Source organism: Dipodomys spectabilis, unplaced genomic scaffold (assembly GCF_019054845.1).
Source record: "Dipodomys spectabilis isolate Male_0828 unplaced genomic scaffold, ASM1905484v1 ptg000147l, whole genome shotgun sequence".
NCBI lineage: Eukaryota > Metazoa > Chordata > Mammalia > Rodentia > Heteromyidae > Dipodomys > Dipodomys spectabilis.
The window spans coordinates 5,086,017-5,099,886 of NW_024870824.1; the positions used below are offsets into that span (position 1 = coordinate 5,086,017).

At 41.9% G+C, this 13,870-nt stretch overlaps 1 protein-coding gene across 4 annotated transcripts in view; it reads left to right on the top strand.

Moving 5' to 3' along the window:
• Positions 1-1,136: 1,136 nt before the first annotated feature.
• The window catches only part of Pkd2l2 (polycystin 2 like 2, transient receptor potential cation channel), a 43,750-nt gene continuing 31,016 nt past the window's right edge, over positions 1,137-13,870 (top strand). For all 4 annotated transcript variants that reach the window (XM_042691907.1, XM_042691909.1, XM_042691908.1 and 1 more), the window contains exons 1-3: positions 1,137-1,217; positions 2,077-2,178; positions 12,139-12,272. In XM_042691907.1, the coding sequence (XP_042547841.1) occupies positions 1,187-1,217; positions 2,077-2,178; positions 12,139-12,272 (267 nt within the window). In that variant the 5' untranslated portion in view covers positions 1,137-1,186. The remainder of the gene's footprint in view (positions 1,218-2,076; positions 2,179-12,138; positions 12,273-13,870) is intronic.

Sequence of the window (13,870 nt, forward strand, 5' to 3'; positions counted from 1 at the left end):
CAACTTCTCCAGAATCCAAAACAGTTAAATATTTTGGCCAGCCAGGCCATACCTGTAATAAGGACTTTTGATATATGCATACCTTTGTCATCTGCTTCTATGTTTTTCTACTTAAACCTAATGCTTATGTCTATTGGGAAAACACCTGAGAATGAATTAAAATGCTGTTTTCCTGTGACATCATGGCACATAACCTTTATCTGCCATATTTCTTCCTAATAAATTTCACTATGGTCAAATTGTGCTCAAATTCTTCTCTGGCAGACACAAGGAATCAAACTAATGAGCTGTGTGACTTTCCAGTAACATCATGGTTGTGTGTGACAGAGCAAGTTATCATATCCCAAGACACAAGGTGAAAGAACAGGGTGGGGCCCAGGTCTCTGGTGATGAAAATGTTCTGTCTTGACTATATCCATTTCACTATTCTAGTTGTGATATTGTATATGGTGTTGTTGGAAACTGGGTAAATACATCAAATTTGTCTGCTTACAACTCAATATGAATCCATAATATGCTCAAAACAAAGTTTTCATTTTACAAAAATGTCAACAGCATTTTGTTGTACATAATTATATGTCCTTTTATTTTGAAAGTCAACTGTATTTCGAATTGGTGTGCTTCATTATATTTGAATGTGCAGTTTCAACGATTCCTATCATTTCTTTCCTCTCAATTTTTTTTTTTTAAAGAAGGAAAGAAAATGTTCATTGAACTCCAGATCCTACTTTGGCTTTCCTGAATGCTGGTATCACTGATGTGCACCCCCATAACAAATCCACAAGGAAAAGAAATACACCACTTTCTGGCTGCAATCTTTTTGTGATCGCAATCGTCGACGATGCGGATTTCCCGTCACGGGCAGAGAGAAGAATACACCAGTCTGCGGGAGGCCACCACCGCAATCGCCCTCTCGACTGCGCCTCAAACGTAGCAGCGTCCCAGGTTGGTGGGCTGTTGCTGGGTGCGCATGCGCTTGGTGGAGCAGCACCTGTGTGTGGGGGTGGGGGTTGGGCGGAGCCTCTGGGTTAGGGCGCTAACGACGCGCAGTGCTCATAGCTTGTGCTCCAAGGGTTTACTGCGCAGGCGTGGACGCAGAGCAGGCGCTAACTATCGCACGCCGTGGGCCTGGCGCGCGCGCGGGTGCTGACGAACGTGTGGTGTCTCCTGACTCCGTGACTCCGCAATGGCTGAGGCGTCTCGGTGGCACAGAGGAGGTCAGATGGGCTCATTTGGCAGTTATAGATGCCCAGGAAGGAATTCTTTTTTCGTTCGGAGACCGGGACTTGAACTTGTTACCTGACGCTTCCACTCCTTGGCTAACGCCACGCCTCCCCCGGGAGGGACTCTTTGGCCCCAAATGTCCGCTCACGTGGAGGGGACACTCTCCGCCCTCACGACCTCCCTCGGAGAAGCCGTGAGGACCGGGGGCGGGGGGGGGGGGGGGGGGGTGGTGAGTTTCCGCGGAAGGGCGCGCAGCGCTCGCCCCTGGCCGGAGGCGGCGGCGGCCCCGGCTAGGCCTGTGTCCCCGGAGCCCTGGCCTTGCCCAGAAGATAGCGGTTAAGGCCTCCGGAGACGGTTCTCTGTTGTAATTGTTACTTGGGGCGGGACCGGTAAGGAAGCGTTCGAGTTATCAAAACCTGTTCGTTTGCAGTTATAAAATAATTGCCCGTTGGGCTGGGAAGGTGGCTCAGAGGTAGAGCGCTTGTCTTGCATGCCTGAGGCCCTGGGTTCGATTCCCCAGCACCACATAAGCAAAAAGAAAAAAAGCCAGAAGTGGCGCTGTGGCTCAAGTGGTAGAGCGCTAGCCTTGAGCTGAAGAGCTGAGGGACAGCGCCCAGACCCAGAGTTCAGGCCCCATGACCGGACCAAAAAATAAAAAATAATTGCCCGCTTCCCTATAGGAAAACTTAGTAATTACCCTGCCTCGTGAAAGTGAGATTGAGAAAGAACCAGAAAGACGTTGGAACCTGTCTTCGCGTGTCTCACAACTAAAAGCGGTTGTTTCTCTGTGACCTTTATATAATGATCATTGCATACTAAGGTGATAAATTTTTTTTGTCTTACATCTGTCAGGTACTTCAATACATAATCTGCATTACAGAAAGGAAGTACAAATTACCACCACACTTCAGGAGTTGTTACTCTACTTTATTTTTTTAATAAATCTGTGTATCTGTAAGTATCTAGATGTAGACAAAGATGTTGGGGATTTGAGCTAGAAGCTAAAATGTGGAAATGCAAAAAAAAAAAAAAAATCCCTATGTGGTATATATTACTAAAATTTCCCAGGTGACACATTTTATACCCATTAGCCTATGATTAACAATTATTTCCAGGTGTTGGGTTTGGGTTTTGTTTTGTTTGTGTGTGTGTGTGTGCGCCAGTCCCTGGGACTTGAATTTGGGATCTTGGAGCTGTCCCTGAGCTTTTCTACTCAAGGCTAGTGCTCTACTTCCTGAGCCACAGCTCTACTTTCAGCTTTTGGGTACTTAATTGGATATAATAGTCTCATGGATTTTCTTGCCTGGCTGACTTCAAACCATAATCCTCACATCTCAGCCTTCTGGTGGCTAGGATTACAGGTGTGAGTCACAGCTGCCCAACTTCATTTTGTTTGTTTTTTGGTCGTGGGGCTTGAACTCTAGGCCTGAGCACTGTCCCTCACTCAAGGCAAATGCTCTACCACTTGAGCCACAGCACCACTTTGTTTTCTGAGTGGTTAATTGGAGATAAGAGTCTCACTGACTTTCTTGTCTGGACTGGCTTTGAACCACAATCCTCAGATCTCAGCCTCCTGTGTAGCTAGGATTACAGGCATGAGCCACCACACCAGGCATAGCAAAAACTTGACCGTCATAGGTATTATAAAGAGCTCCACAGTCAACCTTGCATGTAATTATTCCTATTGTTTAATGTATCTATTTAAATAATTCCTTGGGATGATGATTTGTAATGTGTCTATTTCACTCTGAAAGAAATCAAGACTAACTCAGTTTCACAAAGCAAAGTGCAAATGGGACCAAACATTAAAATTCAATGTGTGCCATTAGCTGCTTCTTTTCACTGGCCTGGTGCACAGTGAATAGTGCTTTGCTGAATCAATGGAAACTTTTATGGAAGACTGAGAAAACTTTTCAACCTGAATTCCTGCTCTGTGCCACTGGCATTCACTATTTAATATGTGAAGGGTATATTAATGAGCTTTTTCTCCTTGAAGTTCCCAACATGCATTCACTGTAAAGCTCACTTTCAGGATTTCTTTTTTTTTTTTTTTTTTTTTTTTTTTTTTTTACAAAATATGTTAGCAATTTTATTTACAGAAGTCTTAATGGGTCACATATTTGGTGATTTTTTTTTTTTTTTTTTTTTTTTGACCTTTTTTTTTTTTTTTTTTTATTGTAAAGCTACTATACAGAGGGTCACAGTTACATGAGTGAGGTTATGAGTACACTTCCTCTTGAACATTGTTACCCCCTCCATTGTTTTCCCCCTACCATCCCCTCCCTCCCTCCCTTCCCCGAGGTTCTTTTTTTTTTTTTTTTTTGATTGTGATTAAATGATTACATAATTTCAAAGTCACAAGTTCATTCTAACTTCCCTGGAGCAAATTGTCTACCACAGTCTGTAATATATAACAGTGTTCACATGTTATATACCATATTTGTGATCAGCAGCATGAGGATATTTAGTAGTGGTTCAACCAGATGAGCGGGAGTTCTTTGTTTCTTAAGTCCTGTTAGTTTTGTCGTATCACTAACCTTTTGGATTTAGCATCCACTTATGAGGGAGACCATGTACCGTTTGTCTCTTCGTTCTTGGCTTACCTCGCTCAACATGATTCCTTCTAGCTCCATCCATTTCCCTGCAAATGCCATTATTTTGTCATTTCTAATGGCTGCATAATATTCCATTGTGTATAGATACCACAATTTTTGGATCCATTCATCTGTGGTGGGGCACCTAGGTTGTTTCCATATCCTAGCTATTGCGAACAGTGCTGCAATAAACATGGAGGTGCACGTGTCCTTGTATATTGGTTCCTGTTGTTCAGGGTAGATGCCTAGAAGTGGTATGACTGGGTCGTAAGGGAGGTCAATCTTTAGCTTTCTAAGGACCCTCCAGACTGCTTTCCAAAGTGGTTGTATAAGTGTACATTCCCACCAGCAGTGTAATAGGGTTCCTCTTTCTCCACATCCCCTCCAGCATTTGTCGTTGGCTGATTTGTGGATGTGGGACATTCTGACTGGGGTAAGGTGGTATCTCAGGGTTGTCTTTATTTGCATTTCCTTCACCACCAGGGATGATGAACATTTCCTCATGTGTTTCTTTGCCATTTTTATTTCTTCATTTGAGAAGTCCCTCTTTAGTTCCCTTGCCCATTTAGTAATTGGTTTGTTAGGTTTGGGAGGGATTAGTTTCTTGAGTTCCCTGTATATACAGGATGTTAACCTCTTGTCTGATATATTGCTGGTAAATATTTTTTCCCAATTAGTTGGTTGTCTTTCTAGCTTAGTTGCGATAGATTTAGCTGTGCAGAAGCTTTTTATTTTAAGGTAGTCCCATTTGTCGAGTCTCTCTCCAACTTGTTGTGACCCTGGGACTCTGTTCAGGAAGTTCCTTCCTGTGCCTATTAGTTCAAGTGTCTCTCCTACTCTGTCCTGCAGTAGTTTCAGAGATTCAGGTTTAATGTTAAGGTCTTTAATCCATTTTGAGTTGATGTTGGTGCATGGTGATAGGCTGGGGTCCACTTTTAGTTTTCTGCATGTGGCTGCCCAGTTTTCCCAGCACCAGCGGTTGAAGAGGCTGTGTTTCTTCCATTGTATGTCTTTGGCTCCTTTGTCGAATATCAGCTGGCTGTAGGCCTGTGGATTTATATCTGGATCTTCTATTCTGTTCCATTGGTCTTCGGGTCTGTTTTTGTGCCAGTACCATGCTGTCTTTGTGATTATAGCTCTGTAGTAGAGTTTGAAGTTCGGCATGGATAGCCCTCCCATATTGTCTTTATCCCCTAGAATTGTTTTGGCTATTCTAGGTCTTTTGTTGTTCCATATAAATTTTTGGACTGTTTTCTGTATTTCAGTGATGTACGTCATTGGGATTTTAATAGGAATTGCATTGAATTTGTATATTAATTTTGGAAGTATCACCATCTTTACTATATTAAGTCGGCCTATCCAGGAGCATGGGAGGTCTTTCCATTTCCTAGTGTCTTCTGCAATTTCTTTCTTTAACTTTTTATAGTTCTCATTAAATAGTTCTTTTACATCTTTGGTTAGGTTAATTCCTAAATATTTTATTTTTTGGGAGGTTATTGTGAATGGGGTTGCTCCCTTTATTTCCCTCTCTTCCTGTGCGTTATCAGTGTATAGGAAGGCAACTGATTTTTGTGGGTTTATTTTGTATCCTGCTATTTTGCCGAAGTGACTTATGATTTCTAAAAGTTTGGGGATGGAGTTTTTGGGATCGTGGAGGTATAGTATCATGTCGTCTGCAAAAAGGGATAGTTTCACTTCTTCTTTCCCTATGCGGATCCCTTTAATGTCTTTTTCTTGCCTTATTGCCCTGGCTAAGGGTTCTAGGACTATGTTGAAGAGGAGTGGAGACAGTGGACATCCTTGCCTTGTTCCTGTTTTTAGGAGGATTGGTTGTAGCTTTTCCCCATTAAGTATAATATTGGCTATTGGTCTGTCATAAATGGCTTTTATTGTTTTTAGAAATGTTCCTTCTATTCCTATTTTCTCCAGAGCTTTTAGCATGAATGAATGTTGAATTTTATCAAAGGCCTTTTCTGCATCTGTGGCGATAATCATGTGATTCTTGACCTTGGCTCTGTTGATATGCTGGATTACATTTATTGACTTACGTATGTTAAACCATCCCTGTGTCTCTGGGATGAAGCCTACCTGATCATAGTGTATTATTTTTTTTATGTGTTTCTGGATTCTGTTAGCTAGAATCTTGTTAAGGATCTTTGCATCTGTGTTCATCAAGGAGATTGGCCTGTAATTCTCCTTTTTGGTTGGGTCTTTGCCTGGTTTGGGGATGAGTGTGATATTGGCTTCGTAGAATGAGTTTGGGATAGCTCCCTCCTTCTCTGTTTCTCTGAAGAGCTTGAGGAGTATGGGTATTAGTTCTTCTTTAAAGGTCTTATAGAATTCTGCTGTGAATCCATCTGGTCCTGGGCTTTTTTTTGTTGGAAGACTTTTGATAGCTTCCTGTATCTCATTATAGGATATTGGCTTATTTAATTGGTTAACTTCTTCTTTGCTCAGTTTGGGTAACTTGTATTTCTCTAAAAATGCATCCATTTCCGCCAGATTTTCTTCCTTTAGAGAGTATAGCTTTTGAAAGTAGTCTGTTAGAATTGTTTGGATATCTTGGGTACATGTTGTGATGTTTCCCGTGGCATCCCTAATCCTATTAATATGGGTTTCCTCTCTTCTTTTTTTAATTAATCTTGCCAACGGGCCATCAATTTTGTTTATTTTTTCAAAGAACCAGCTTTTTGTTTGGTTTATTTTGGTTATGGTTTTCTGATTTTCTAATTGGTTAATCTCTGCTCTCAATTTGGTTATCTGGCTTCGTCTAGTAGCTTTAGGTCCCATTTTTTCTTGTTTTTCTAGCTGTTTTAGTTGCAACATGAGATTATTTACTTGGTCTGTCTCCATTCTCTTGATGTGGGCACTGAGGGCAATAAATTTGCCCCTCAGGACTGCTTTTGCTGTGTCCCACAAGTTTCTTTGTGAGGTGTTTTCATTTTCATTGAGTTGTAGGAAATGCTTTATTTCTTCTCTGATCTCTTCTGTTACCCAGGCCTTGTTAAGGAGTGTGCTGTTCAATTTCCATGTATTAGAGAAATTTCTGCGGTATGCTTTGTTATTGAGAGCTAGCTTGATTCCACTGTGGTCAGATAGGATACAGGGGATTATGTCGATCCCTTTGTATTTGCTTAAGTTCCTTGAATGAACTATGATATGGTCTATTTTGGAGAAAGTTCCATGAGCTGCTGAGAAGAATGTGTACTGTGTTGTTTTAGGGTGAAATACTCGGTAGATGTCAGTTAATTCCGCTTGAAGTATGGCCTCACTTAATTCGGTAGCTTCTTTGCCAATCCTCTGGTTGGTAGACCTGTCCTTTGGTGAGAGTGGCGTGTTAAAGTCTCCTAGTATTATCGTATTGGGATCTATTTTATTCTGTAAGTTTGAGAGCATTTGTTTAACATATCTGGGTGCACCGATATTTGGGGCATATAAGTTGATGATGGTTATATCCTCCTCTTGGATTGTTCCCTTTATTAATATGTAATGTCCGTCCTTGTCTTTCTGTACTGATTTTAATGAAAAGTTTATTTTGTCAGATATCAGGATAGCTACACCTGCTTTCTTATTGGGGGAATTTGATTGGTAGATCCTTTTCCACCCCTTCACTCTGAGTTTGTTTGTATGTTTGGCTGAGAGGTGGGTCTCCTGAAGGCAACAGATGGATGGGTCTTGTTTTCTGATCCAGTCCTCAGTTCGTTTTCTTTTAATTGGCGAATTCAGCCCATTTATATTAAGAGAAAGTATAGAGAGATGCATTGTTGTCCCTGCCATTCCGTTTTCCTAAGTTTTTCTTCTTTCCTTTCCTCCTGTGCTTGCTCAGTTAGACTTTGAGTAATGCCTGTTTGGGGCAGGTCCCAGTTCCTGGTTGCTTTCTTCAGGTTGTGTCCCCCCTCTTAGAATTCTTTGTAATGCTGGCTTAATGTTTATGTATTCATTTAGTTTTTCTTTGCTATTAAAAGTTTTCAGTTCTCCATCGAATGTGAATGCTAGCTTTGCCGGGTATATCAGTCTGGGTTGGCAGTTATTGGCTCTCAGGGCTCGTATGGTGCTTTCCCAGGCTTTTCTTGCATTCATTGTTTGTGTGGAGAGATCTGCAGTGATTCTAATTTTTTTCCCGTTGTAGTATAGCTCCTTCTTCATTTTTGCTGCATGCAGGATTGTTTCCTTATTATTCAGATCCATCATTGTTACTATTATGTGCCTAGAAGTGTTTCTCCTGGGATCTTGCTTGTTGGGTGTTCGATAAGCTTTTGTGATGTAGTTAAGATGGTCGTTTTTGAGGTGGGGAAAATTTTCATTGACTATCTTGTTAAATAGGTGTTGCATTCCCTTGCTCTGGAATTCCTCACCTTCGTCCACTCCGATTATGCGAAGGTTAAATTTTTTAGCATTATCTGCTTGCTCTTGAATTTCCCTTTGGTTTAATTTGAGTGATTTTTCCATATCTGTCACTTTTTGGTCCAGTTGGTGTATTCTGTCTTCTGTATCTGACACTCTACCTTCCATTTCATTCACTCTGTTGACCGTGGCTTCTATTGTGGTTTGCATGATGGAAATGGATCCCTTTATGGATTCAATGTTGGTTCTCAGAGTACTGATCTCACCTCTCAATGAGGTGATATCAGTATGCATTACCTCTAATTTGGCGTTTATCTCACTTCTTACTGAGGTTTGTGCAGCTTCTATTTTTGCATCCAATTTTTGTTTGATATCCTGTATATCTTTTGATAGTTCATCCTTGTGCTCTTTCAATTTCTGATCCATTTCTCGCTTTATTTCTTGAGTCATTGCCTCCAGCAACCCTTGGATGTAGTTTTTGTCTTCCATTCCTGCTTTGCTCCCACTGGGGCTCTCCCCTGCGTGGCTGCTGGCTTTTGAGGTGAGCTTGCTGTCCTGGGTAGTGGTAAACCTTGTGATTTTTCTCTGTGATTTTCGCATGGGGGTTCAGGAGACTGCTCTTCAATCTTGTTTTGGTGTGTCTGTCTTTGCTTGGTTGCTGATTCTCTATTGGTAGAGAGAGTCTGTGTCTGATCTGGATTCTGTTGGGAGCCTATTTCCAGCTGCTATTCACTTAGGATTCTCAGCTCTCTGCTGTAGCAATTCCCGCCTTTGGAAGGGTTGAGCAGCCTAGACTGCTTGTGTTTGCTCCTGCGGGTGCTCTTGGGAAGATCAGATGCTCTGGATGCACTCTCCCAAATACTGGAGTCTGCTATGGGCTCCTGATGTGTTTTTGTTTGTTTTGGGCTGGTTGTGGGCTTGAACTCTAGGTTTGGGTGCTGTCCCTCAGCTCTTCAGCTCAGGGCTGGCACCCTACCATTTGAGCCACAGCCCCACTTCTGACCCTTTTTGCTTTGTTCAGGCGCCGGTTCCCTGGCCTGGTTCCGGCCCCAGCCTGGAGCGCGCTCGTTAGGCCTGTGCTAATGTGTATACCACCTTGGTTATGCAGCCTGGAGGACACAGTTCAAATTTCTTCTACTGTTGGTAGTCTTGACCCAGGGGCACTGTTCCTGGCTTGAGCATTTAAGCTCCCTTCCCGGGGCGCTCTTGCTCTGGCCTGGCCAGCAGAGTGTGCTCCACCGGCTGGTGGGGCTCTCGAACAGTTCCCAGTTTTAGTGGGTCCTGTGGTCCGGGTGTTGGGGTAGGGAGTCTAGGTCAGGGTCTGGGGATTCCCTCCAGCTCTGGTCTCCCTTGATGGATTCCCTGTCCCCTGATGGGTACTCACCCTGTAGGTCGTCAGTTGTTGTTGCAGTCCGTCAGTTGTTGTTGCAGTCCGAGTTCAGTTGGGGTGGTTGCGGGCTGGGTTGGGCGGCCCCCCGCCGGGTCGTTGCGATCGCGACAGGTCCCTTTGTGGCGCTGCTGGTGCCGGGCGGCTTTGGCGGGATGGAGCCTCTCCGCTCCGGTGGAGAGTGATGGGTGGGGGTGGGATCCTCCTGGAGACTCCCGGCTGGTAGGTTTCTCTGTTCCTGGCGATCCGCTGTTCTGCAATCCGGTACCTGGTGATCTGCAAGCAGCCCCCTGTGTCTCTGTGGCTCCGGCAGCCCCTGCCGGGCCGGCTGGCCGGCGGCTTGGCGCACTGCCGCGCGGCCAGTAAAGGTTGGGGGAGGGGTCTTCGCTCTTCTCTGTTCTGAAATTCTTCTTTTCCTCTCTTTCTTTTTTTGTTATTTTCCACCTCTGGTTTTTCTCTGAGTGTTCGTCTTTTTGTTGTTGTCGGTCTCTTGGGGAGATTAAAGGTTGGAACTCGAACTCTCTTTTTGGTTGGAGAGAGCTGTGGCATTTCCCTACTGCCCCGTCGCCATCTTGAGAACTCTCCTCCAGGATTTCTTTCTTGTCTTCATGGCATGTGCTACACATGGGTAGTTGTACTAATTAATTAGTGCTGCAGAAGGAAGTTTGTCATCTTAAAGACAACTGTGGCTCACCCCTATAATCCTAGCGATTCAGGAGGCTGGGATCTGAGGATTATAGTTGAAAACCAGCCAGGTGGAAAATTCCTCATGAGACTCTTACCTCCAATTAACCACTCAGAAACTGGAAGTGGAGCTGTGACTCAAAGTGGTAGAGCACTAGCCTTGAGTAAAAGAACTCAGGGATAGTGCCCAGGCCCTGACAACTGACAAAACAAAACTGTAACCAATTGTAATTAAGCTATCCTATGTTTATAAAAGTTTACTTGGGGGAAAAGGAGACACTAGTGGCTCAAACCTGTAGTCCTAGCTATCAGGACATTAGAGATCCTGAGCTCTGAGGATTGTGGTTCCCAGTCAGCTCAGATAGACCAATTTGAGACTCTTGCTTCCATTTAAACAGTAAAAAGCTAGAAGGGAAAGTATAGCTCAAGTGCTAGAGTGAAAAAAACTAAGCAAGAAGCTCTGAGGTCAAGCCCCAGTGCTGGCATACACATACAACGTTACTTACAAAAATAATACATGCTTATTATAGAACATCCAGAAAATGAAAAAAAAACAACACAAAAACGTTCTTAAGCCCACTACTCAGAAATATTTTAACATTTCTTATAACATAGAATTGGCAATAACTTGAAATATCCCTCAGTAAGATTTAACATTGTGGTAAATACACTGAAATAAATGTGATTGTTAGAGAATGGTATAGGCGCGTGTATATCATAGAATGATGAAGATGCATGTTTGTTTTTTTTAAGTGTCTGAAAAAAAGTTAAGGTAATATACCTTTCTAAAATTCACAAACCCGGGGCTGGGAAGGTGGCTCAGTGGTAGAGCGCTTGCCTTGCATGCATGAGGCCCTGGGTTTGATTCCTCAGCACCACATAAGCAAAAAGAAAAAAGCCGGAAGTGGTTCTGTGGCTCAAGTGGTAGAGCGCTAGCCTTGAGCTGAAGAGCTAAGGGACAGCGCCCAGGTCCAGAGTTTAGGCCCCACGATCAGACCCCCCACCCAAAAAAAAAAAAATTCACATACCCCCTCCAACAAAACAAATGTTTTCTTACTATGGTTTTATTTTTATTTTTGCCATTTCTAGGGCTTGAACTCTAGGTCTGGGTGCTGTCCCTGAGCTGCTTTTTGCTCAAAGCTAGCACTGTACCACTTGAGCTATAGTACCACTTTTTCTGCGTAGTTTATTGGACATAAGAGTCTCACAGACTTTCCTGCCTGGGATCACTTTGAACCATGATCCTCAGGCCTCAGCCTCCTGAGTAATCAGGATTATAAGTGTGAGCCACCAGCATCCAGCTTAAAATTATTTTCTTTATAAATGTATATGCATAAAGCTTGAAGAATGTGTTCAGCTTTGTAATGGTATTATAAGAAACTTCTTCCTGTTTTGTATGTTTTTAGATTTTTAAAAAATGGACCTAATATAAGAGCCATTTACCATGACTTCTGCCACTTAGGTTCAGCTCAGTTGCATAGTTATTTTATTTATTTATAGTTATATATATATAGTGTGTATATATATGTGTGTGTATATACATATATATATATTTATATAATATAGTATAAGGGAACTCTGGATACTGGTAGCTTACATCCTAGCTACTCAGGAGGCTGACATCTGAGGATTATGGTTTGAAGCCAGCCCAAGCAGCCCAGGCAGGAAAGTCTGTGAGACTCTTATCTCTAATTAATCACAGAAGAAGCTGGAATTGGTGCTGTGGCTCAAGTGGTAGAGAGCTAGCCTTGAGCAAAAAGGAACTCAGGGACACTATCTAGGCCCAGCATCAAGACCCAGGACGAGCAAAAAAAAATTTTCAGAATAAAATTGGGAACAAAAATGCAACATTTTTCATCTTGATAACGAGTTTTAAAATTTTTTTCAAAATTTTCTTCCTTTTAGTGACTTTTGGAATGGTAAACCCACATATGTATTATTTAAACAAGGTTATGTCATCTCTATTTTTGGATACTTATATACCTGATGATGAAAGAACCAACTTTAAATCTATTCGAAGCATAACTGATTTTTGGAAGGTAAGGAAGGTATCATGTGACTGTGGATGAAGTAGCTGTACGTATTCCATAAACCCTTATCACATATAGTAAGTGCTCAGGAAGTATTTGTTGAAGGAATGAGCAAAAATTGAAATCATTTCTTTAAACAATTAGACTCAGCCAACCCATAGTGTTTATAGTGTGTTAATAGTGTGGTATCATTCTTATAAATTTGTTTTTTAGACATTCTCATTTTATATGGAAAACACAAGCCTTTTTTGTGGTACTAGAGGTTGAACTCAGGGCTTTGGTCTTGCTGGGTTGGTTCACTTCAGCCTTACCATACCCAGCCCTTTTTACTCTAGTTGTTTGAGAATGGGCTTATGTTTTTATCTGAGCTGATTTGGACTTCAGTCCTCCATTTGTGCTTCTTGTGTAGCTGGAATGACAGGTATGTGCCACTAAAATACATAGCAAGATACTCATAAAGAAAAGAAAAAACTGAGAGAACAGATATGATGATCTGATATCCCATGTCACAATGTGGGCATGAAGTAAAAAATGAAGCAGAGAGGATTTCCAGCAGTTAAGACAGTTGAGTTTTAAAGGATGAATAAGCTGGGTGCTACTGGCTCACGTCTGTAATTCTAGCTACTCAGGAGCTGAGATCTGAGGATCTCAGTTTGAAGCCAGCCTAGGCAGGAAAGTCTGTGAGACTTAACCACCAGAAAACCAGAACTGGTGCTTTGGCTCAAAGTGGTACAGCACTAGCCTTGAACAAAAAAGCTCAGGGACAGCACTCAGGCCCTGAGTTCAAGCCTCATGACTGAAAATAAGGATAAATAAAAGAAAGGTATCCTACAAACAATTTGTGCTATCTGTATTTCTATATTAAAGTTATGTTTGGTCTTGGGGTAGGCATATAAAAGAAGTTTTTAAAAAGGCAAATTATTAATTGGATGGAGACCACATAATACTATGATAGGAAATTTAAACTTAACCAAGATCATTTCCTGAATGAGAGGATGTGATGGTTAATTTTTAATATAAACTCAGCTGGATTGAGAAGTGATTAGGTTAGTAAAGCATAATTCTAGGTATGTCTGGAAGGTATTTCCAGACTATGATGTGATCTCTGCTATTCTCTCCCCACCAAGATGGAAACTTTCTGAAGCCATGAGATGAAATAAATCTTTCTTGTGAACTATTTTATCTGTGATGAGAAGTCAACACAGAGAGAGGACAAGTATGAGATTAAGTGCTGAAAAATCCTAGGTCATTGGCTTAGAATGGAAGAAGTAACGAAACTTGCCTCTTTTATTATGCTGTTTGAGATACATAAATGGCCAATGACAATGAAGATAAAAGAAAGGAACCCTGGCTTAGGATCTCTTAGAATGAGAAGATAGGCACATAGCCAGTATTAGCAGTCATCATAGTTAAAGAGAGGAAGAGGGGGAAGGGTATAGATAATGTCAATATATAGTCATAAGGTGTGGCTATAGCCAGCTCTGCTATTTATTCATTCAAAGTATCTTATACTTTCAATATACTCATATAAGGAGAAAAAAATTTTGGAGTTAATGTTTGTAATGTACTTACAGTAATGTCTAGTATATAATAAGTGCTCAATAAGT